This window comes from Austrofundulus limnaeus, unplaced genomic scaffold (genome assembly GCF_001266775.1).
Source record: "Austrofundulus limnaeus strain Quisiro unplaced genomic scaffold, Austrofundulus_limnaeus-1.0 Scaffold27, whole genome shotgun sequence".
Classification (NCBI taxonomy): Eukaryota; Metazoa; Chordata; class Actinopteri; order Cyprinodontiformes; family Rivulidae; genus Austrofundulus; species Austrofundulus limnaeus.
Window position 1 is genome coordinate 2327484 of NW_013952429.1, and position 25241 is coordinate 2352724.

The 25241-nt window shown below is 39.3% G+C and overlaps 1 protein-coding gene and 1 long non-coding RNA gene across 5 annotated transcripts in view; one reads left to right on the plus strand and one right to left on the minus strand.

The window, feature by feature from the left end:
- Positions 1 to 1230: 1230 nt before the first annotated feature.
- LOC106515270 (uncharacterized) lies at positions 1231 to 3040 on the plus strand. Its single transcript, XR_001309979.1, has 2 exons — positions 1231 to 1310; positions 1744 to 3040. It is a non-coding gene; the product is annotated as an uncharacterized LOC106515270 (long non-coding RNA).
- septin9b (septin 9b) overlaps positions 1968 to 25241 on the minus strand; it is a 74437-nt gene continuing 51163 nt past the window's right edge. For all 4 annotated transcript variants that reach the window (XM_014004972.1, XM_014004973.1, XM_014004974.1 and 1 more), the window contains 9 exons: positions 17635 to 17820; positions 13794 to 13925; positions 13586 to 13667; positions 12918 to 13055; positions 9770 to 9887; positions 8581 to 8676; positions 7762 to 7858; positions 5210 to 5261; positions 1968 to 3530 (listed from right to left, as the gene is read on the minus strand). In XM_014004972.1, the coding sequence (XP_013860426.1) occupies positions 3323 to 3530; positions 5210 to 5261; positions 7762 to 7858; positions 8581 to 8676; positions 9770 to 9887; positions 12918 to 13055; positions 13586 to 13667; positions 13794 to 13925; positions 17635 to 17820 (1109 nt within the window). In that variant the 3' untranslated portion in view covers positions 1968 to 3322. The remainder of the gene's footprint in view (positions 3531 to 5209; positions 5262 to 7761; positions 7859 to 8580; positions 8677 to 9769; positions 9888 to 12917; positions 13056 to 13585; positions 13668 to 13793; positions 13926 to 17634; positions 17821 to 25241) is intronic.

The window sequence follows — 25241 nt, forward strand, 5'->3', positions numbered from 1 at the left end:
ATGATAATGTCTTGCGTCAATGTGGGGTCAAACACATTTCTAAATATGTCCACCACCCCTACCAGCCTTGGATCAGATGCTGTCATGTTGGTGCCAGAACTCTATTATCACTCACCTGCATGCTGAGCGAGGCAGCCTGGGAACCAGAGGATTTCGTTTCAGGGGAGTTTTCGGTGGAAACTCGTCTTCCTGCAGGTTTGTCGTCTCTCACCTTCACATTTGTCACCAAAACATGACTGCGCTCAGCAGCGAGAGGCTGAATCCCACACAGAGACTGAAACTAAAGCCACAGCAGGGGCTCCAATTTGTGCAACGAAGACCGCGACCTCCGCCAAAGCAACACTGTTGACACATTACTGTTAGTGGGGAAGTTGAGAAGGTGTGTAACTAGAGGTGTAAATGAGGAGTCATATTAAAGCAGTCTGAAGTGTGCACAGTGTTGTGCTCCTGCACATTTCCTCTCTGTGGGGATTGGGCTGTGAATGTGACACGCTACATTTCTGTCATTTAGAGCCAACTATTAGTGCAGGTTTGAGATAAATTACTTATAACTTTTGTGGTTCCTTACCACAAAGTGTWAGCTTCAGTGTTTTTATTGTGATTTGTTACTGTTGAGTTAGTTATTTAACTGTGCTTTCCTAAATAATCCTCCTTTCTTTATTTTCTTTCATTCCATTCTTATTTCCTCTGCCATGAATTTTAATGAATCTATTTTCTTCAACAGCATTAAACTTCGAACAACTCRTGGCTATTTTCAAAATCTGTAATTAAATACTTCATGACTGTCTTCTTTTTCATAGATATTTGTAAAAATTGCTACAAAGAAATACTCACAGTACTAAACACATTATCAWTGAGCAAATAAGTAATCAATAGTTTACCTAAAACGTTTAGCAAATCAAACTAACTCTTGTAATTGTTCTAAACCAAGACACACAAGACAAGAGATTGGAAATGTTTGGGCCACACCCTCATTAGCACTTAGCTCTGCCTGCATCAGCTGCAGCATCATCTCAGAGACAACAGTGTTGTTTCAAAAGTTTGCTTTCTTACCAGCTTCCTCTCAGTTTTTCAGATTAATCCATGTTTAGTTGCACCTTCCACAGAGCTCAAATGTTTTGAATCATCTTTCTAGTCTCTGAGCCAGCAGGTGATCGTACAAAGGTTTCTACCCTTGTGCTCCCAAGCTTGACTTCACACCTCCCACCCCCTCTGTTCATGGAACCAGTGGGAAGATCTCCAGTTTGACAGGCGCACTTTTTGACCTCATGCAGTCTTTTTGATGTAAGGTTCCACTTCTTCCTGAAAAGGTAACTAGCCATATTATTTGTCTGTTTTTTGATACGCTTGATTAAAACTTCATGCAAAACAGATATTTTATTTTAGATCTAACTTTACAACCAGGTATCTTCACTAAGAGTGAGATCTGCTGACTGAGGGAACAGAGAAAAACTTTTCACCACATCTTCAGGTTGTTTTAACTGAATGCTAGAAATAGAAGTTTTCTCTTTATTTTTGAGAAATGGCATTTTAGTAAGTGTATACTGGAGACACCTAACATTTGTTTCTCATAGATAGAAGGTTTCGATTTATTAACCGGGAAAAAAAAGTGCATAATTATGATGGAAAAATTACCTAATCAAGGTATATTTAAACAAATGTTCAAAATTATTAATATGCTGAGTCATCATATGAGCAGATGCAGTGATAACACATTTTAACTTCTGCTTAATGTTTTTATAGTTTGAAATTTTTGAGGCCATGTTCTGAGCATTTACCTCAACCATCTTGTCAGAAAGAAACACATTTCTCCAAACTGAGCCTGTTCAAAAAACTATCTGCAACAGGTAAGATACTAAATGTTCATATTTCCACAGAATCTCTTGAAAAAAAAAATTGTAACTTTTTCAACCTGCAGATTCAAAGTCACAGTTGCTCCTTTTATCAAGACAATCCACTTCAAACAATAAAAATATCAATCTTTATTCTTTCAGATAGCATATCAAAGATACCAAACCTYAGTCTACAATGACACAAACGACACAAGAACTATACAACAGTACACAAAGTTTAATTCACTTTATCTGATAAGACACATTAGTTCTTCTCAATTTTGTTTAGAAAATAATTTTGGGTAAACTCAACATTGCATTTGAAAATCAGACTGGTATAAATAGATTTATCCTATAAAACATCCCTTGAGCTTTTGTGATATCAAAAATATTCACTTTTTAGCTGCTGAAATCTGTTTGCATTAATTTACGGGCAAGATTTATTTTTTATTTTTTCCAGACACCAATCCTTCATCACAGTCGTAACAGAAAATCTGCAGCATGTGGTTGTAATATTATGCATGTAATTGTCATGTTGGAAAGAATAATTCTATAATGAATAAAGTTGTTTGATGTTAAACACRGAGCAGTCTCAAAAATAGGGAACATGCTGAAAGAATGGAAACGACCTACAATTTTAATCACAGTTTAAGACCTGCATTAAACTTAAGTGGAATCAATTGGATTACATTAAACTACACATATAAATACCTACTCATAAGTAAACACTATATACTGTATGTGCTTTTTTTAAGAACAAGAAATGCATTTTTATTTGGTTTACAGTCGGAAATATGGACAAAACAGCTGCATGGGACAACCGCTGCACTCCCATCTTGTACAACAATATTAGAACATCAACATAAGCAATAAAATTACAACAGTAAATGAGCAATGTAAGAGGAAACACACAACATGGTTGGCAATATATAGAAAGACATGGTAAGGTTTGGCAAAAAGGTTTCGTTAAAACATCTCAACAGAAAAAAATGACAAGGGGTTCTCCTTTTTCTGCAAACTGCTCCACACTACCACTGCTTTCTTTTCATTTTACAGTGTGGAGGTGTCGACGACATTATCCATATATAGAGCTAATCTAAATGTCCCTACTGTAACCCTAGTGACTATACAATCTATACACCACAGCACAAAACAAACCAGGCAGGTTGCTTCATTTTAAATGATGTTGTTTGTTCCCATCTGGACAGTTCATTGGGTATTTTTTTTTCTGTGCAAAGGAAGTTTTCCTCTGTTGCTGTTATGTTTCCAACGCTTAAAAATCTAACTTGTGATCTGACAACCTTTGCAATACCAATCCAGATGAGAGCCTATTGAACAGAACTGAAAAGAGGAGAGAAGGTCAGAGAGAAAAAAAAAACAGCTGAAGTTGGTAGTCCACCTGTGTATTTCAAAGGATCTTCACATGGTCAGTGTGTGTGAGCCGGTTCATGTCTGAGTGTATGTTCATGCCCGCCGGTGCCCGCCCCTCTCTACATCTCGTGGGACAGAGCTTCRTGCTGAGCAGCCACTCCGTTGGCCTGCAGGGCCGCAGGCTGCACCTCCAGATGACCGTTGGCCTTCGGCTGCACGTCTGAGGGCTGAGAGATGAGGTGGCCGTTGGACTCGTTTAATCGGCGGACACGGTAAGTCTCGTAGTGGATGCTGCCTGTGATGTCTTTGATGTTCTGCATGTGTGTCCTGAAATAAAATAAAAAGATGTCTTAATTATAGAAGAGAGAAAAAACCACTTCACAATATTTGCATTGTTTTAAAAACTGCCAAAAAAATACAAATGTCATGTTATGTCATTCCCTCATCAGAAACATACCCAAAGTGTTGCTTTGACTCATTCATGCATTTTTTGAGAATCTCCTGCAGCCACGCGGAGCTGCCCAAACGCTTGCTGCTACAAAGCACCGCCTATTTGTACATAGCTCCTCCCTGGAGCTCAGTCTGCAGCCGAGCCCCCGCCCCACAGAACACCCCTCCCCCACACAGCTCCGTGCCAGCAACAATTAGCAAACACCAGTTGGAGCTGCATGTCTGTTGAGCTTGTAATGCTAGCTACTTCAGTTCAGACCTCATCAGATTATAAAATACTTTCATTTAGGAAAAAAATTTTGAACGCCAAAGAGACTATCCTCTTTTAACAATTCCTAAGGAGGACACAGTTTGTCTAGTTGGACTTTTCTCCTACAAAAGCTTGTAAATGGCATGAAGCATCGTGAAGACGTGCTGAAGTGGGAGCGTCAGAAACAGTAGGAGGTTCTTAAATAGGCAGAGGTTCAAGTTTCAAGGTTCAGGTTTCAAGGTATTTAGGAAGCAGGGATGTCCCGATCAGATAGTCKGTATGGGTGGCAGATATGGTCATTTTTAATCGGATTTAGTCATGTGACAGGGCCGATCCAGTTTTCAGCATCATCATGCTTTACAACTGCCGTTAAGAAGTCGAGACGCACTTAAGTATACAACCATGTCCACAGTGTGAGAACACTTTTCACTGGAAAACAATGATGCTGAAACTGCAGCTTGCAAAATCTGCAAACTGGATGTTTCTCATGGTGGGAACAGCAGGGCTCRCTTTAATACTACCAAACTTGTCACTTGGAAAGAAATAAAGCTATCGGATCGGTACCGGAAAGACTAATCAGTAAAAACATCGGATTGTATCGGGAGCCAAAAAATCTGGATTGGGACATCCCTGTTAGAAAGTCAAATTAATTATTGTTATATACAATGTTTTCATAACAACTGAAGGTAACATAGATAGGACTGTGGTGTAGAATCCATCTATCTATCCATCCATCCATCCATCCATCCATCCATCCATCATACAAAATGTGGTCTGCTTTAAGAAATTTGCCATAATGCCCTTTTGTCAAATAACTTTTTCTTTATTTTACTTGGCATGTCTAAAGTGAAACAGGAAGTGACAAAAAAGTGAACTCCTTAGTTTATACCAGCTTAAAAAAAAAAAAAACTTAAAAACTAACTAAATAAAATTCCTTAAATAGAGAAAAAAAAATCATTAAAATCTTGCTGAGGGGCTGTTTTAGTGCTGTGGTGGGATTTTTCACCCATAAGTGTCTTTCTGTGATACTTTATTAGGAAACTAACTTTGCTTTTAGTTTGTAGTTTGACAGCAGAGTCAGGTCAGAACTCAGCAAGCAAATAAAGTTTCTCAGCCTGAAAGAGTCGTGCTAAAAGGAGGGAACACTGTAGAAGCAGAACTGAAGAAATATCATTTGTATTGATTTTTAAAGAGAATGAAAACTTCATCGATTCAGAGCCGCTTTATAATGAAGCCTCAGTCAATACCTGTTTTTAGTCACCCCTCCCACCTGAAAGAATAAATCAAAGATAACATGAATTCCCACCTGATGAGGAGGTCTCGCAGGTAAGCAAACTCACAATGTGCGACGTTCTCGACTGCAAAAGAAGAACAGTGATCAGTTTCTGAATCTCTCAAACRTCAGCTCAAACCCTAAACCACTACAAGATGGCAGCATCGCCCACAAGTCAGCTGAGGATAATCCTCCACASCCACATCTGCCGCAGTTCTCTTAAGCCAAGATAACGCACTCCTCCTCTTTAGAGGAGTTTAATACATCTCATCTCTCCTCCCGAGTGGAGGACGTTTAAATGAGACGTTTTAACAAACTCCCCATGACAAGTCGGCGGAGCCTCCGGTAGGGCTAACACATGTTGGAATTAGAGATTATGTCAAGGGGTTGAAAATGAAATAAAAGGAGGGCGCCGTTTATGCAAAAGCTTTGAAATTCAGAGCAGGAAATTAAATCCACTTTGAAGGCGAGGAGAGGGGAATAGCTGCTCGGCCTGCGAGCGCTGATTAGAGTCACCGAGGGAACGTGCTGCGAGAGATGAGGTTCAGACGGGTTTTCTAGCTGCTGCAGAAGCACCGAGAGGTTCCTGTGTTCATTCATCAGCTGTCCTACATATTCATCTCCCCCCAATTTTAGATTCTGGATATATAAAGACCAAACACGTTAAGCTCCATTTGTCCCGTTTACACATCCAGCAGCTTCCTGTCTCCTCCTGCTGTCGCTTGGTTTTACCAAAATGCAGCTATTGTGCCGTCAGTCAGACAAAAGCTGCATTTTCATGCCGTTTTTTGCTTCACCTCTCCAACCTTACAGCTTCATGGAGGTGTTCAAAGCATCCCTGATTGAAAGGATTCATGAGTTCATGAGATTTTTTTTCTTTTCTGAGAACTTTTTTCCTTTGAAAGTAAAATAAAGCACAATGATAGCTGCAGAGCAAACATGATGGTATAAAAAATWAGCTTTCACATTATGAGTTTGTTAATTTATTTATTATTTTCATATTTTCCTGTATTCTCATCCTAATTTAACTTTTATTGATGTTTTTCTTTTTTAACCGATTTGCTGGTTTTTGATCAAACATATCTCTGAGAAATAATAAATGGAAAAGTTGTTGATTAAGAATAAGGCCTAAAAAATGAAAACAAATGATACATCTTTCTGAATTCAATCTTTTTACTTTATCTGTTGGAGTATTTATGTTCAAAACACAACATAAAATATAAATAGTTATACAGCATTTTTTAGTAAACAATTAGAGAAGTTGGCCCTTGACTTGGACCACGTCTTAAATTTTGGCCCCCAAGTTCGTCCCCCCAGTTTAGAGTTTTTAATAAACAGCAGCACAGGCATAGCCTGGTCCTTGCCTTCCCGCACAGTTCCACTCAATTCTAGCTTCCCTTCACTGCTCCATCTGGGATTTCTCCCATAGACAAGGACTTCTCCAGTAGAATTTCAGCCGGGCCAATCAGCAAACAGGAGGAGGAGTTTTGAACGACAACRTTGATTTTCTGTACCGTTTTAGTCTGCCTGTAGTTTAGCAAAGGCAGCGGAGGAATTGAATGAAGTCAGTCCGTGTTGACAAGGCTTCAAAATAAATTAAAATGAAATTCATCTCACAAAGCTGCAGCACTCGTTTACAGCCATCTCGCTCAGCTCCGTACTTCTCTCTTCCCAGTAGGGGATGCTTGTTTACAGAGCACGCAATTTCCAGTTAGCCTCTTAGCTTAGCCTCCTTCAYAGCTGAGCTGGTGCACTGCATGCATCACGGCCAAACGTTAGCAACTGGGAAAATCAGATCCAATCGTTTTAAACTTCAACAGAGGCCACGCCTCCAGGAAGAAATCGCTTCTCAATAGCTGAGAGTCCAGACCCTCTGTACGAACAGGGGGCTGGTTTCTACCAGGATAATGATGCACACAGAAACATGTGCTGCATAAAATGTTAGGCCCTGCGCCGAGCAACGTGCAGAAAGATTAAACTGCTCCGTCACTGAAAACAGAGCTCCTTCACCAGCCTGAGTTCTCCTTTTTACATGCATAAAGAGTACAAGATCTTTTGTTAGYTTGTTTTTTCTTTCTTTAAATGCAGATTTATTATAGACGACCGTACTGTATCATAACCGGGAGCTTTCTCCGCTCAGCAGAAATATTGTGTACGATCTGCTGTGGAATAAACGGCTCACAGGACCCGCCGCTGGGTTCAGCAGCAAGCTTGATGAAAACCGCTTTTGGTCTGAAAGAGGCTTTAGAACCTGAAGTAACCCTCGTTTTGCCACTTCTACAAAAAATAAAAAAATAAAAAATAAAGAAAAAGTCACATATTCCCTCATGAATGCTCTTGCATACAATGACTGTTCAAGATAAACGTAGCTGGCCTGTGCTTTACGTTCTCCTTCCAAAGAGATAAAAGTTCCTGTGAATCTGCACACATTCCTTCTTTGTCTCAGAGGTTACAGAGTCAAACAAACATACTGCATGTAAACATGTGCCTGGGAGCTAAACAAAAACACCGCCTGACCTCGTTTCAACATTTCTGACAGCCCCTGTGTGAACRTGACTGATCTGTATTCAGAGCTGTGTTCTCACCTTCTATGGTGCCCCATTTTGTTTTCCTTCCCAGAATCCTCTTGCCGTTCACTTGGTACTCCTGATCGCTGCCCACAACAGCAAAAGGGATCATCTCCTGATGTGAAACAGAACAGGGGGTTTGTTCAATTTCTCAAAAAATGAAGGAATGAATGAATGAATGAATGAATGAATGAATGAATGAATAAATGAATGAATAAGAAACAGAAAGCACTGCAAAAACTGTCTAGTCTCACCAAATCTTACAATCTCATATCACCAAAAAAGTTTTTTTTTCATTACTTTTGAGGCTTCATCAAGTTGCTGCGYTGACAGATTATTTCACTTAATTTGAGACGTTTCAGACTATAATCTACTTGTTTTTCAGATGGCTAATTTTTGCAGTGTGACACCTTCCCTGAAGTAATACACCAGCTGCCACCTTGCAGGCTAAAACAAAGATCTGACTTGGCCTTTAAACCCTCAGAGAACATGTTGGTAATGACTCTCAGCTACTACCACAGCAAATGTTGGCACGCTTTCTGTTAAACTGAGAGTTATGGCCACCTGTGTGTTTCCATTAACACTGGCGGCCATTTTGAATCAGGTGGACTCCAAAAGTTATACTGTTAACGTATAGCCAGTGATTACTTCCTGGTACTTTCTTTAWGATCTGCCAGCTGGTTCATCAAATACGTTGCTAACAGCATGACACACAAACAGATGCACACATGACATGGCAGCAGGTGAGTCTTTAAATTAAACTATAAACTACTACAGGGCAGTGTTCGGCTCCATCTTCTAAACTCTGCAGGGACTCAGGTCAGCAGCTGAACTCACCCTGATTTTGTCGTTGATCATTCTGTCCTCTGCATCCTCGTCAAACTCTTTCTGGGGGTAAACGTCGATCCCGTTGTCTCGCAGTTCTTCCCTAATCTGCGCACAGCCAGGAACAGCAACACAACAAGAACACAGAGTCAAATATGCACCTAAAATACAAAGTTCTTAAAGCGCTGTAGAGCTCAAACTGAGATCAGTTCAGAGGAAAGTTTAACTTCTGCTTTGAAGAGTTCAAAGCTCAGAATGAAGTGAGTTAAAAATAATTTATTGTTTTTTTTTATGAAGGGGTTGCAGAGCAGCAAATTTTAGGGCACTAAAAGCTTATAGTGAATCATTTTCAGGGTCACACTGTGCATGAGAGGCCAACCAAAACAACCCAGCTCCTACGGCAGCCCTGCAGCTTCTATTCTCTGTCAGGGACAGGACCACCCGCTGTGTGGACACTGCTGCCAGCATCAGAGGAAACACACAGCAGCCAAAACACCCACTGTGCTGCTTCCACCTCGCTGAAATAAAACGATTGTTTCCTAAAAGAAAAAAAAAAAAAGGAGTGGATGGATAAAGGAACAGCGGGTGACTGGCAGGCTCGTTTAAAATGATCCAATAGAAACTCTCAGAGGAAGACACGAAGAGCCGATCGGTCAAACCAGGTGAAACGAGAAATTGTTGCAGCAGAAAAACGAGAAGGTGCAGCTATGAGGGTTATCAGACTGAGGAGTGTGTTATAGAGGAGGGAGATGACTGTGACACACAGAGAGAACTGAATACTCCCTCTGGACGAAAAGTGTGGATTTATGAGAGAAGGCCAGCRTTTGATCATGTCTCTGCACTCCTCTGTGAAGCTATCAGCTGGGATAACACAATGTAAACACGTACCTACAGTAAGTAACACTATATACTATTAYTATACCACTCACCACCTGTCATACAGGTTTAGAATCAAGCAATAGTGTTGTAGCCATTTTGGTAAAATATGTGCAAACTCATGCAATACTGCAAAAAAATTGAACTAAAAGAGTGTGTTGCAGATGATCAGCTACTACCACATCAAATTTTAGCTCAATATCTGAAACGCCAGCTGAGGTAAAGATCAAATTAAAAAAGCTGATCAGTTGTAGATGTGCATCTAATAAATACTTATAATAGAAATTGTTCATGAGATGTTTTGACGTCATAAATGCCTTCTCACCGTCTGTTTAAAGCTGTCCCTCTCCTCCAGKGTGAGCGTGTCAGCTTTGGCGATGACGGGTACGATGTTCACCACTTTGCTGAGACGACTCATGAACTCCACATCCAGAGGCCTCAGACTGCAGGAGCACAGAAAGCCACGAGTCAATTTCAAGAACTCCTTTCCTTAAGAGTTGATGTAATGAAAGAGAATGGCCACTAGAGGGCAGAGCAGACTACAGTCTGTTCTGGGTTCACAGAAACTGTYTACTGTTTCAACCTCTTGTCATTGTAGCAAACGGTAGATAAAGTATTTTTTTAATCAGATTAGTGTTTTAAGATGCTTATTTGTTTGCAATTTTCCTATTTTTTTTCTTTGTGGATTAAGATGGAACACATCAACACTGCATGCAAATTACTGTATTAAAACAAAGTAATAATAACTTGTATGATTTGACAGTATTTAGGTGTTTGATGGAATGACTGAGCTTCTACCACACCAAATTTTAGCTTAATATCTGTGTCCCTGATTGAATTATCACCATTTACATGTCTAAGGTTAATTAACTCTTTTTATTTAGGTTGACTCCAATAGTGTATCAACTGTAACTGTAACAATGACAGAAACGATCCACACAGTCACAGGCATTACATTATTTGATCGTCCAACTTTAATGACAACAAAATGCTTTTAATGGCCATTGTAGTGATTATTACAACTGTCTTTTAACTCTGTTCTGTTTCCATGTTAGTTTTATTTTTCTTATTTCTTGACTCAGTTTTGCCTTCAGCTGATCCTCCACACAAAYTCCCATCATGCAATCTGTTTCTCTCCAATTAGCCTCAGCTGAGCCAAAGCTAGTCTGCTTCAGTCAAAACTCCCAGGGGCGGTTATGAAGGGAAGGCCCAGCTTGTTACACACACACACACACACACACACACACACACACACGCGCGCGAATTGAAACAGGATGCAACACTGGTGAGCACGTGTTACAACGAGCAGAGAAAAAGGAAAAGATAAACAGAGCAGCACAAAGTTAAGTCAGATGAGCGACGCTGAACAAGTCATGAATCTAAAGCTGGATGGGGCAAAAGAACACAAATGCAAAAATTAAACACAAAACAAAACAATTAAACACATAAAAACAAACGTATTGCACGTGACRTCACGCTCTTCAGAAGGAGGCCCACTCCTGCATGACGGACATCAAAACAACAAATGCACGTTTAAGACAGTTGGTAGCCTAATATTGCTCATATTTGGTTGATTCACCTGAAAAAAGGGTCATAAGGTGCTGGACGGTCAGTTGCAGAGACAAGAAAACAAACCAAACCTGTCATTTTTATGACATACTTTTGGATGAAGATAGAAAACAGCGATGGACAGCAGCCATCAACAGTACGGACAGGAGGCCCTCAGTGCATTTACGGATTTGCAGCAAACGCTTTTTACAAGGTAAGAAGATTAATTTTCATATATTTCCTTAGCCTGGTAAAAACAGCCTCTTGTACTTTGCTTCATACAGAGGRTCTGGACTCCCTATTTCTCAATAGAGTTTATGGAAACTAGAGTTGAGCAGAGCTGTGCAGGAAGGCAAGGGCCAGGTTAATACTTCCTAATAGTGCTGGGCCATAATTCATATATGTCAGGGTAGAAAAGGTTTTGACAACAGTCATWTCACTTTTAAAGAAAAGCCATATTTACACCATGCTACCTCCAACACACCAAAATGAGCTCCACAGCTGTGGGTCAGCAAAGGTCCACAGTTTAAAAGGAAGTAAATGAAATAGTTGAGGAGCAAGAAAAGACTGAATTCAGTGGCTTTTAAGGCCCGAYAAACACCAGCTTTCAGTCTGCTGGAAAACGTGCCGGAGAGCGGTCCAGACGAGCATGGGGACTTCATCACGTCTGTTTCACCGTCTGAAAAAAGCTCCACTCGATAGGACGTTCATGACGTTGTAAAAGCTTAAGCCCTCTACCTAAAACATCCATCTGTTCGTTCGTCACGGTGCCTCCGTATGATTAGGTGACGCAGTTGCAAAAGATCAATAGCAGTTTTAGTGGSKTTTTTTYTCTTTAATAAAAAATGCATGAACCAAGTATGTGTAGAAACAACAGTGCAGGCATGTGCTGGATCATCGTGTGTGTCTCTTCACATGACAATTTCATAACATAATGCACAACCTTAATTCTGACAAAGCTGGGAYGTTGTGTAAAATGTATATAAAACCAGAATACAATRATTTGCAAATCTTATATTCACAACAGAGCATAGTAAATACTGGTTTTAATGAAGCTAACTAAATCCAGCAGGAGGATCACTGCTAYTTGTTGCTACTGATAATGTGATCCAAACAAACTTTACTGTAACATGTCTGACTCTGAATAAAATGACATCGATGAATATGTGTTAACCACGCTTTCATTCCTAAAGCATGTCAGGTTCAAACATGTCTTTGTTTTACTGCTTCCTCAGGTCGACTGCAAGAAAGACGTTTACATTTCTGATTCCAAAAAACAAACGGAAAAGTAAACTCACAACGAGGAGGCGATGCATGTTAGCTGACACACAAACACAAGCACAGTTACACAAGTGTCAGAATGTCTGCAGCCCACTTCAGTCCACTACCTGCACCCTGTTTTACACAAGTACACACACACTCGCTCGCTCTAAAGCAGCAGCTGTGGAACCGTGAGCAGATGATGATGTCATCTGTCAAACAACAGGACACACACGTATCATGTGTCATCCCCTGGTTATACTGAGGACTTGTTTTCCAAGTGGGCAGCTGTCGAGTCGAGGTGAAGCAGAGTGGGTCACACGGCACTGGGATGGTTAGTCTAGTTTTCTACTGGCACATAGGCTATAAACACAACCACACAAACCATAAATCATATAGTTTGGTTTAATTTTAAAAAAGTCAGAATAAATTGTTGCTTAAACAAGAGCTGTTATACGAAAAGCACTGAGAGGGAGGATAAGTTCCACTTAGAGCCGTCAGAGYGGAGAGAGCAAAAGAAAATTCAATGGAAGACGTGTTCAAGAGCTCTTTACACACAGGTGGTAAAAGAAGCGTTTCGAGAGCCTCGACTCGTTTCAGTGATTGTTTCAGACAAAGTAAAGTACTTGATGAGGACGCTGGTTTTCTCTGAAGTGGACTCTTACCAGTGGCCGGTGGGAGGGATGAAGTATATGCAGCAGTGCACCCTGGAGTCTGGGATCCTCTTCTTCCTGTTGATGTTGATCTCCTCCTGCAGGTAGGTTTCATACTGGTCGTTGATGAACTTCATGATGGGCTGCCAGCTGGAGTGGGAAAGTTCAAAAACATACACAGTTACTTAGAATGTAGTGATAAACTTAACTTAGAAGGAAATTTGTGTTTGGTTCATTATTTCTTTGATGTAACAATGCTTCTGGGCAATAAAACTTATGTTATCTTCTCTTTTAAACGGTGCCACAGTAAGGAACATGCATTTGTGGGATGAGCAGTGGAGCTGAGTATGTGGGTTGTGCACATGAAAAATTGGCAAAATCTTCTCTGCCAAACAGCTTATTTTACTGTTGCTGTTGACTCTTGTTTTGAGCTTCTGGTCCCCGCAGGTGCTGTTTCAAGAAGCGTTACAACAAAGAAAATCATCTACCAAACACTAATTTCCTTACTTTTTGTGCTAAATATACTTTATTTTGTTTAAATACAGAATTCATCCATTTATAATAAATAAAATATAACCTTTCCACAGAACTTAAAAAAAATATCGCTGCTTTTATAATTCTGATCCCATGTTGTGAATGAGTAACGGCACCAGAGCAGCGGGGGAAGTGACTTCACTCACCAGTTTTCATTATTAATTTGATCCCCAAAGCCTGGAGTGTCGATGACTGTCAGCTTCATCCTCACTCCTTTCTCCTCCACATCTAAACACAGGTATTTATTAGTCTTTTACAGAACCGTTTACTTTGGAGGGATGAAATCATCCCGGTTATAGCAAAAAGAAAACACATGTTATGAGCACCATGTGTGCAGATCACACATGAACCAACCGTGACTGATGGACTTGATCTCGACTGTCTTGGGGATCCTCTCCTCCGGGTCAGACTGCACTGACTTATTACGGCTCACCTTGGATTTAAACAGTGTGTTCATCAGGGTGGACTTCCCCAGGCCGCTTTGCCCTGATCACAAAAACACACACGAACATGTCAGATCCACAGGTGGTTTCAATCCTGGACGTTTAAAAAAACGTCTCCGAAGACTTTCTCCACAACAAAACTAAAAACAGACTGCACCACATGGACATGACATTACCCTCAATGAAAGGGTCATAAGGTGAGCGTGTATGTGAATATTTGAAACCAGACGCATGAGCAGGAAACTACAGGGGTCAGGTGTGCAACCTGTGGGGGCCAAGAGATGGCTACCACAGACCACACACACAAACACACAAAACATCCCCCACAAGTTGATAAACTCCCTTGAGTCACGTCTGATGTAATGTATATGACTACTGAACATGGTTGTCTTTGTGATTCACTGTATAATAAACAGATTCCACATGTTAAAGGGAGTAGAAAGGCACATCAAGACTGTTTCACAGTAAGAAATAACATCAGCATTTTCATTTGGATCTAAAAACACCAAAAATTAAAAGTAGTTTGATGCTACTAAAAATATATTTCAGATCTTTAGAAACTCCTAATCTAACRTCACGTGGTTATTGTGTGAATGTCATGTCAATGTGAAGTCATGTGACATGTTTTTTGGCATCTCATTCTGCAATTTTTGTGCTAATTCAAGGCATTTCGACTATGACTATTACTACTTCAGATATTTATATATTTTTTAGATATTTAGCTATTTGGCTGTTTTTTTCCCCTCAATGAAAATAAATGGATCTGTCCTCAACATTCTAAATACCATTTATTTATATTTATTCTGGTTCTATTTTTTAAACTCCTTTGTTCTAATTTCAGCTTCCTTTGACTTCTAATTGTAGCCTTTTTTTCTTTTCTGACATTTTTCTAATTTGAGCTTTTTCAGCTGTTTTGTGTATTTTTGCTACTTTTTAGCTAATTTGAGCTCTTGCTGCTTGATTCGTCAAATGTGCACTTTTTGTTTGTTTTTTTTTTGGGATAATTTCAACTAGTTCAATTTTTTTTACCTATATTTAGTCTTGTTTTAGCTTTTTTTAGTTTTCGGCAAAATTCTCTCAGCATTAAGCATTCACTCTGTATTTTCACAGGAAATGCAAAATCTGTAGTTTACAGAACTTGTGTGGATGATTGCAAAAACAAACACTAGCAGCTAGCTGTCACATTTCTGTCACAGCTTGGAGCTTTTTCTGCGTGAATATCATAAGATGTTTTGCAAAAATAATATTAATAAATCACATATTGCAAAAAGGATTGCAGTGTAAAAGTTTACGAAATAGCATTTTGAATTATGAAATATTTGGGACTGGATCTTTTGTTTTTGGCTACATTTGGAATACTCAGAGATGCTCACTGCAAAGTTAGAAAATCTGCAACATTTTCATCCTCATATTAATGGTTAAAGTGCTGTTCAATTTAAAAACATTTAAGTAATTTTTGTGAATGTTTTGCTTAACTTACGTGTTTTACTTTGAAGCATCTGTCCATAAAAAGCAACCTACTCTGGTTTTATCACTACAAAGATGTTAAAACTTCCATTTCACTCACATCATGCACATTTAAAATCATCAATCCATGTGAATCTGCAAACAAAAAAACCTGCTTTAACACTGCACTACATTCCAACTGACTTCAGTTTTGCTTCAGAATGAACTTTTACACAAACTCAGCACCTTCATTTCCATATTTCCCATGTGTTCCTGTCTGCAGCCCCCCGTGGGCTCAGCTCTGTGAGCTGCCAGGTCCTCTGTTCCACCCAGGGACAAATGTGCTCTTTTACACCAACCTCACACTCAAGTTCCACTCACCGTATTCACCCACAAACACATGCTCATATTTCCTTTGCCTCGGTCACTGGCACACACACACACACACACACACACACATGCACGCACGCACGCACACACACACACACACACACACACACACAGTCCAGTTCCCTAGCTGAGGTCAGCTGGTTGAGGGGAGGCATTAGGAAAATGAATTGTCTGAATGCCACGAGACCACAGGGACATGACTCAGACTCACAGCTGTCCTGACCTTTTATATCGTTACTCTGGTTTTTGGAGCCTGACAGAAACTATTTTGTATCTTATTATCCTTTATACAGCTGCTACATTATGAGAAACTAGGAAGAAGTTATTTACACGGTAGAAACGAACACTGCATCAAGCATCATCCACATGTAACGCAGCAAAGAAACGGAGGAGCGCTTTGAAGTTTTTGGACCAAAYCTAAAAGAGAAGCCCGTCGCTGCAAACACCTGACTTCAAAAAAATCTCATGTCCAACAATTGAGCTGTACATCAAAGCTTCCTCTAATAACAASAAGATCTCTTTGTTCAGGTTTGAAGTTCTGCATCGGCTTGCATGTAGAGCACTTTCAAGTGTTACACAATATTTTATTTCACTACTCAGGTTTTATTTGTCCTGGAGGTGTCAGAGCTCTGCAAGTGGATACATGTCAGCTTTAGACAGAGTTTTGCCGTCTGACTGCAATACTAAAAGTCAGAGTCTGCTAAGAAAACATAAATCTGAACTGTGCATTTTACTTTATTTTATTTGCAACAGTGTCCCCGCAGTGTTAGCTTTTTATTGTGTTGAACTAATAACATTCAGATTTTGAAGTGTCTGAAGCAGAAAAAGTGTGAGTTCTATTAAAAAAGGAGACATATCCTGCTTTTAAAACCTTTTTCACCTTTGAATCATTCAGTTGGGGAAGTGGAACTGCAATGCTTTGGTCTGAAATCCTCCTTATTGTAACTCCACAAGACCCTCTTTCACCCCTTTTTTGAGTCGTGTCTCAGATAAACTCGTTTTAAAGCTGTCTCTTTAAATACAAACAAGGCGCTTCACACCCCGCCCCACTCCAGCACGGTTTATTCTAGTTTGATGGAGGGTTTACAACTATATAGCTGCGCAGAAACCTTTTATTTACAAATTAATTAAAAGATGTCAACAATGAAAGACTTGTCCATCCAGCCTTACATGTTGGAGCCTGAGTCTGACCCAAAACCAGAGAAAGACGAAGATGGCAAAACTGTAATTGTTAAGTCCAAACCTTATTTTACAGTTCAATTGCAAATTCTGTGACATAATAATTAACGCGTTGAAAAATATGACCTAAACAGTAGGGGTGCAACGATACAGAAAATTCACGATTCAGTTCGGTTCAATACTTTAGTCTCACGGTTCGATAATTTTTTCGACACAAAACAGAGAAATTTCCATGCCCCTTTCAACTTGTAATTTATTTATATTAATTATGAACATTTGTTYAACCTCAAAAGTACAGTWTTTAAATTAAATGTTGCTGAAACAGCAAGTCTCTCAGTGGATCTGTGCTCAAMAATGCAGCCTAGGTGGAGTAGTCGAACACAGATCCACTGATCCTTCAACACAGAGCATCTTCAGAAGACAAGTTGATAAARTAAATTTTAAAAATCTGTATTGTTCGATACAAGTGTGTATTGAACCTAAAGCACTGTTCGATACGGGTACATGTATTGTTGCACCCCTACTAAACAGTATATAAGGATTTCCACACAGCACTGGGGGAGACTAAATTCCACTTTTCTTCACCCCCAGAGACTCAAAGTCCACAACAGAATGCATTTAGCAGCTAAAAGTATGGATTTAGCATGATATGTCTCCTTTAACTTGATTCTACCTATCACAAGGTTGGGGCTCACRATTATTTTTTTCCGTTAAATGATTTCATTTTCGCAACTCACCCACTACCATGAGGTTGAGCTCAAAGCCTTGCTTCATGGCCTTCCTCCTCATCTGCTCCAGGATGGCGTCGATGCCCACGTAGCTGAAGTCRCCTACATGGCTCTTCTCCCCCTTGGCTGGAGGGGTGGGATGGTGGGGCTTGGYGGACTCGGACATGTTGCTATGGCTCAGGCTGACCTCTGACCCTGAGAGARACAAAGAAAAACTAAATTGAATACAAACTAAATAAGGATTTTTTTTTAAATCCGAGCAATAAAACTAATCTTGAAACAAAACCAAAAGCAGTAAATTCAAAAGAAGTGAAGTTAGCGGCAATTTAAGTGAGAGGATACCGATGTGAGGAGCTCATTTCCTGTGTGAAACAGGATATAACTGYACCACATTTGTGTTCACCCACATTTCATACAATAACCTGAAATGTTCAAAATAAAATTAAAACAGGAGTACACACAGTACAACATAAAAACCTATTTAAAAAGTACTTAGATGGACCTATTTACCCAAGTGAAATAGTAAAACATGGGTTTTTTTCACAGTCCTAAACAAATCAAGCTGATCTAGATGCTGACCTTGGTCAAAGACAAAACAGCCCAAATCAAACCAAAGCTTACCTCACTTCTTTAGGGGGAGAATTGTTTGTAAGATGGAGGCTGTGTGCCAAGGAGATGCCGCGACAAGCAAACTAAAACACAAACTCTGCTCTGCCAAACGTGCTAGTGTGTGCTTGCTGAGGCTGACACACTGCTGTCAGTGTAGGAGGAGACACCGTTTCCTGTGCTGCAACAGAAACTTATCATCTGCAGTCACACAATAACCCGGAGACACAAAGCTGAATGAAGACACACACCCACCCTCATCTGTCTACAGGTGAGCAGCACTCACACACGTAAAGTTTAAATGGGTTTCAGAAAATACTGCTGATGTCTTTAACACACCCGACACAGTAAAAGAGCTCCAACAGGCGATAAAACGTCCTACACGAATACCGCTGCTCTTGTATTTTACAGATCAAAAACTCACCCTCCTCCACACTTCCACACCCCAAAAATCCAACGATGAATTCCTCGGAGGTATTTCCTTCTCATCCAAGACACACAGAAGAACTTCCATTAGGAAGGGTGCACCACGCCTTCCGCAGCCTCAACAATCTCCATCCGTCCTTCTAAATTTCACTTTTTTGACAGTTTAATAGGTAACTTATGAACTTTGATGGCACTATATACAGCTCACCTAAAACTATGTTCATTAATCAGTAACTGACCACTTAATAAGCTTCGGTTTTCCCCAAACTCTGGATGCAATTTCCCTGTTACAGACAGCACAAGCTGATTTAGTGCAGCGTAGTTAAACACAGTCAACACGGGTGTCTTAAAGTATTTGGATTCATTTATCTTTAGCTTGTGTTTGCAGATGTTTTCATAGTGTCACAACCTGAATATAAACTATATATTAGGGTCAACCCAAACAGCACTGGAAGCTTCAGTGAAAAATCCAGATTAGTTATAAATCTGCAGTCAAAGTGCTTTGTGCTGTGTGACCCACAGACCCTTTAATACACTTCTAATAATGGATCCTTGTCACACATTAGCTGAGTCAAGCAGGCTGAGTGGCACCTACCCTGCTGCTTTTATTTTCACTTCTCCTTTTCAGCTGGGAACTGTTATTGTCAGAAGCTGTTGCCAAAACAAAAAAGAAACTTTCAGGGTTTTTTACGTAAGCCTTAGGCCCAGTTCACGCTACAAAGAAATCGTAACATTTCTGCTGTGGTTCGGCCCCTTGTTGTACGTAACTGCGCTCATTTTCTTTGAAACCAAAACCTTTTGAATCCAGGTCTGAGTGGAGGTTTTCACACGTCATGTGTGAATTATACAGGTCCAGATCATGACTTCAGAGCCACCTGAGAAGATCCAAACTGTTCTTAAACAAGACAGAACAATACATCAAACACCTGAAAAAAAAAAAAAACAGCTGAAGCTCAGTGCTGTATGAGAAATTGACAAAAGCAGGTGCATCATGGGATACATACTGCTCCTGTACTTGGTCTCTGATCTATCTAATCTGGCCTTCAAAATGATCAAAAAGGAAATAAAGCTTTAAAAACAGGTGTTGTGAATGAAGATAAAACAAAGCAAAGGATTTTCTTTTTCTTTGCTTCATCAAACACAAAAGCACCATTTAAGGATTAGCTGATAGAGCTTTATTTAATGAATGAAGGGATATGATGAGCCGAACCTTTTTCCTTGCATGAATGAATGAATTCCATCAAAGAGATTATTTCAGTCGCCAGTCATTTATTTTAACATGAAGGCAGTTACGAGAACTGTTTCATATTACCCTACCCGTCTTTACATCTGTCTGCATGCGTTTTGGTTCACAGTTTGCACATTTTTTTCTCCAAAAAGTCTTCGGTTTAAATGTTGACACTGTTTTAATAAAAGCTTATATATCCGTCGTTCATGTGGTGCCTGTAAAAATGACTTTCTGCTGCATGTTTATCTGATACATGCTGGGTTTCCTGTTTGTCGTTGAGGACTTCACAGCTGAACCACAGCATTTCTATTTGCCCCAACGGTTTTGTATAGCTTAAAATAAAGCACGAATTAAAAAAAAAACACTTTTTACATTGAGCATTACTGCTGACAACAGGTGTCTCTTAGTGAACATATCCATCAATAATCAGCCATCTTTTTTCGTTTTTCTTGTTTGTAACTTTGCCAAATCTAAAAAGTACTTCTTTTCCCTTGTTGGCAGTTGATTCTCACAGCAACGCATCGCAGCACACTTGCAATATGAAGCAAAGTAAGACAAAGCACATAAATGGTCCTATGTCAGTTTTGGAGGCTAATTATTTATTACATAAGAAAAAACTAGCAGCAGATGTGCATAATACTCTTTTAAGTAACAGCAGGGCCAGAGCCAGAGGGATGGATGGGGTGGCAAGAGCCACCGCTGGCACCTGATTGGCCACCCCAAATAACGGGCAAGTGGGTGGGGATCTTGGATTTTGGATTTAGGTTTTGTTAAAGATCGTTTTCTAAYACTATTGCACTTTATAATATTTTAGCTGTCTTTGTTTAAAAACGGCTGAATTGCAGCCTTTTGTAAATTTAGCATTAGCATTAGTGGCAAACTTAATTTGGGCTTAGCATTGATAATTGGAATGTGATCATTGCAACAAATTTGAATAAGTCTTAAATTGGCTGAAATATAGCTGTGGTGCCATCTTCAATTTTTAATTAACATTTAGAATTAGGTAGAGTGTTTTCAGCCAAGTCTACTCTAATCTTCAGCTTATAATTTGTGACTAGCATTCAATGTTTTTAAATTCATTCTTTGATACAATCACAGCTTAATTTTTTTTAAACAGCTGAATTAAAGCCATTTGTAAATTGCTGTGGCGGTCATCTTGAAATTTCAAATCTAGATTTTTTTTTWATTTGAATATGCCCCTAAAAACACCCTGACCAACATTTACAAAAAATCTAGCTCCGCCCCAGAATAACAGTGAGCAGCAAAATGCACTTTTAGACATTTACTGCTTGTCTTCATAAAAGATGTTGAGTCTGACAAAGATTTAAATATGATTGATGAAACTACATTTGCATATGAAAAAATGTATCCTGTTTATTCCTGACATTTTTAATGCACTACACACACTATTTTATTTCCTAGGACAACTAGGATATGTTTTGATAACTTATTTTGCATAATTAACTTAATTTTTATGATTAAACTGTAATTTATGTCACGGCCACCTTAAACAGAATGTACTTGTGATTAGTTATGATTAGGTAGCCTTATTCAGTCACAACACTTAAACAATCAGAACTGTTGTTACCGAGCCCAGTCCTTCTGTAGGGAGTTCTGCCCCGGATCTGACATATTGCCGGCAGAGGGGTTGGGCTCAGGAAGAAAATGTTTATATAGCAATGTATTCTTTGATTCAACACCAAAACTGAGGAAAATAAAGGYTTGTATTTTGGTCCAGCTGTGGGTAACATGGATGGCTTTACTTGCATATWACATCCAAGTCTAATGTTGAATTTGTTTCCTGGTTCTTGAGTCGCACCGAAGTGACTGAACACAATATACACCATGTCATTGAAAGATGTTCTTCATGAAGCAACACTTTCCTACACTGACTTGTTGCGTGACCTCCTGGACATCTAAGACTGTATTCCCTTTTTCCAGAAACATGTTTCTGTTTACTCTAACTGAAAATCCTCTTTTCATAGCATCTCCAGCAACATGTCAACACTCCGCTCTCAAGTCATTCATTAAAGTCCYGTCAGGGACATCCAACTCTACGTTTAATGAAAACAGTGAGAAACTTGACCTTGTGATGGTCAGAAAAAAAGTCATCATTGTATTATTGAGAAACTTCATGAAACCAAAGATTCTAGCTTCAAAAATGAGATCTGTTTGGAACTGTAACAAAGATTTTTTTCAATTGCAATTGCAATTACAGACCAATATGCTTGTTACCTCAGTTCTCAAAKATTTTAGAGAAATTATTTGTTAACAGATTAGATCAATTTATTAGTAAACAAAATATTTTAAGTAACAGTCAGTATGAGTTTTGAGCCAACAATTCAACATCAATGGCTCTCATGGAATTGATTGAACAAATAACTGCTGTTGATCAAAGGCAGYACTGTGTTAGTGGTTTTGTTGATTTAAAGAAAACCTTTGACACAATTGATCACAAAATCTCCTTGAAAAGCTAAGTAAATATGGTATTAGAGGATCAGCACTGCAGTGGGTAACTAGTTATTTGAAAAATAGGAAACAGTTTGTTCAAATTAATGATCTGAACTCAGTAATATCACATGTGGAGCTCCTCAGGGTTCTRTACTTGGACCAAAGCTGTTTATTTTGTATATAAATGATTTATTAAATGTATCAGGGTTGTTTAAATGTGTTCTGTTTGCTAATGACACTACATTATTTTGTTTGGGTAGAAATATAGAACAGATGTTGTTGTTGATCTCTCTGTAGTGTCTGTGAAGGGGAGAGGGAACAAAGACAGGAGATGGAGATAAACAGAAACCAGTAATGCATTCTTTTACTGAACATAATATGTTTTCACTTCTGTAATCTGTGTTTTGCCAATATGAATATCCTGCAGCTTTGAAGTGCATCGAGCTCCGTGGCTGGAGTTCATCTCGAGGAGGAAAATGTTTGCAAAATCTCACCACTGTCCTGATGAATTAGGATTGTTTTGCTTCATTCTCGGGTGATAAATACGAGACTGTTTAGAATTATCTGCAAGTCAAAGAAGACAACTGAACTAAAAAGCATATCAGTTTATATTAATGTGGCTTCTTAAGCTCTAAAATTGGTCCGATCAAAAAATAGAAAAGATTTGTCTTAAGACATTGTCRGGTTTCTTCCCCGATGTTCTCTTTATCAGGCATATTCATGGTTTATGCATTGATTTCTTTCACTTCATCCCACAAAGACACCTTAAAATTAAAAAAAAATGTTTTGTTTTTAATCCTGTGATGTGAAGATGTGAGGTCAATSATGGCTACATATGAAACAAAAAGAAACTGGCATTTAAAAAGAAAGTCTAAAGAATCCTGCTGGCTGCCTTCATCTGTCAGAAATGTCATTTGTGAAGGCCTCTAGAGAATGTAACCCTTGGCCTCATGCGGAGCGAAGCAGATGGTGCTGCTCCGTGTTGAAACRCAGCTCTGAAGCTTCTGGTGCTGCAGATAGCACGTCTCAAATAATGATAGGAGTCGAAGAGATGGAGCATCCCCACTGAGATAAAGAGCAGCGTCACGATAAGTCTTACAACAACAGTGACAAGACCCGAAACTCAATGACCTCGGGCAGGGTTTGGATCGATAGCTGGTGGCGCAGACTGAGAAAAGTAAAGTCCAACCGTGTGGCTGAGTACCATTGTGAGAGCTCGCTGACCACAAACATAGCTCACAGCTTTAAACATTTCTGAGAAACATTGAAGGAAACTAGGAGGGTCCAACCACAGAAACAGCTAACAGCTGCAGAAGGACAGGGTATGGGGCCGAGGACAAACAGAGCCCAGAGTGCAGTAAATCAGGAACCCACTAAATACGAAGTGGTAAAACAGGCTGACTAGTTTTCAAATAACTTCAACTCTGCATGTGACGCAGCAGTTTATGGGAGGAAATGAGAAACATCACTCTGTTCAGGAACGACTCAGAGTGAAAGACGCCACTTTTCCTTCATGTCACGCCATCAGACTGTCCAATAAAACAGATTCACTGTTAACACCCGCCACAGAAAAGCAATAATGCTGTTGCTTGTACTGTATGTGCATGCATTTGTCTGTTTGTTAGCAAAATATTTCATGAACCACTGGTTAATCATTGTGTATAGGCTACATCTAAAGCTGATAATCATTTGAAGTCAATATATCTCAAGTTAGCTGCCACAGCTAGCAACACTATTTAAAACAAAAAAAGGCTAACTTAGGTATTACATGAGATTATTTTACAACACACACACCAAGCACTAACAAACGAGAAGATCTTGATATCGTGAGAAAAAGTATTTTAGTTTAAATGAGGTATTTGTCTCCAAGCCAAAACCAAATCTGTAACTTCCAGTCACAATCCCTGAATCAAGAACTGACAGATGACCCATAATTACTTAATTATTCTGCCACAGCACCGAAGAGACCACCACCGTTCTACCCCCCACCCCCACCATCATCTAGTGTTGTCAGCGCTGAAAGGACACGACATGTCTGACTTCCTCTCAGCCACGACACATGTAGAGCAGAAGAGACATCTCCTCTCTGGACATTTATGGGTCAYGGATTTGCAGATATGTGTCATTTCTGACTAAATGATGCTGTGTTTTAGAGAATCTGCTACAATCTGCAGGCAAATATAACAAAACATAAGAAAATATTAAAAGGAATGTGTAAGGCCAGCAGCATTTCAAGACAGAATTTTAAATTTGCCTCAGGGGTCAAACCTTGAAACCAGCGTTAAGTGCAGAGCTGCAGCAAAATCTCATCATTTTGTATAATCTTTTAGCACTCAGAGTATATGCGTTATGAACTCTCAGCTACTACCACACCAAATTTTAGCTGTAAAATTCACAGARGYATGGCCATTTTTGTGCAGCTGAATGGTGATTAGCTGTGGCGGCCATCTTGAACAGGGTTGACTCCAGAAATGAATCATTTGATCATTTCATCAAAATAATTCCATTCTGATRGATTAAAAGTGTGAGATAACTGTCCCAACATTTAGCTCAGTTTGAACAGAAGTGGATTAAAATTCAAAGAATCAAGGTTTGAAATAAACAAGACAAAAAGATCATCTTCAGACCCCTGAAACTATATGTGCGTCATGATAAAAGGGAACTGAAGATCAATAATCCGTTGGTATTTTATTTCCCAATACTGATAAAAAAAAACAAACAAAACAAATACAGTCAAGATTTTATCTCAAGTAATTGAGTTAATTTTTATCAGCAACTTAATCGGATTAGCAAGCACACAAACAATGACTGTGGGTGGTATCTAATGAGTTTTAATGGGTTTGTGAAAAATGCCTGCTGGGTAAAATGTCATGTTAGTTAATTTTCTACAATAACATGCATATAC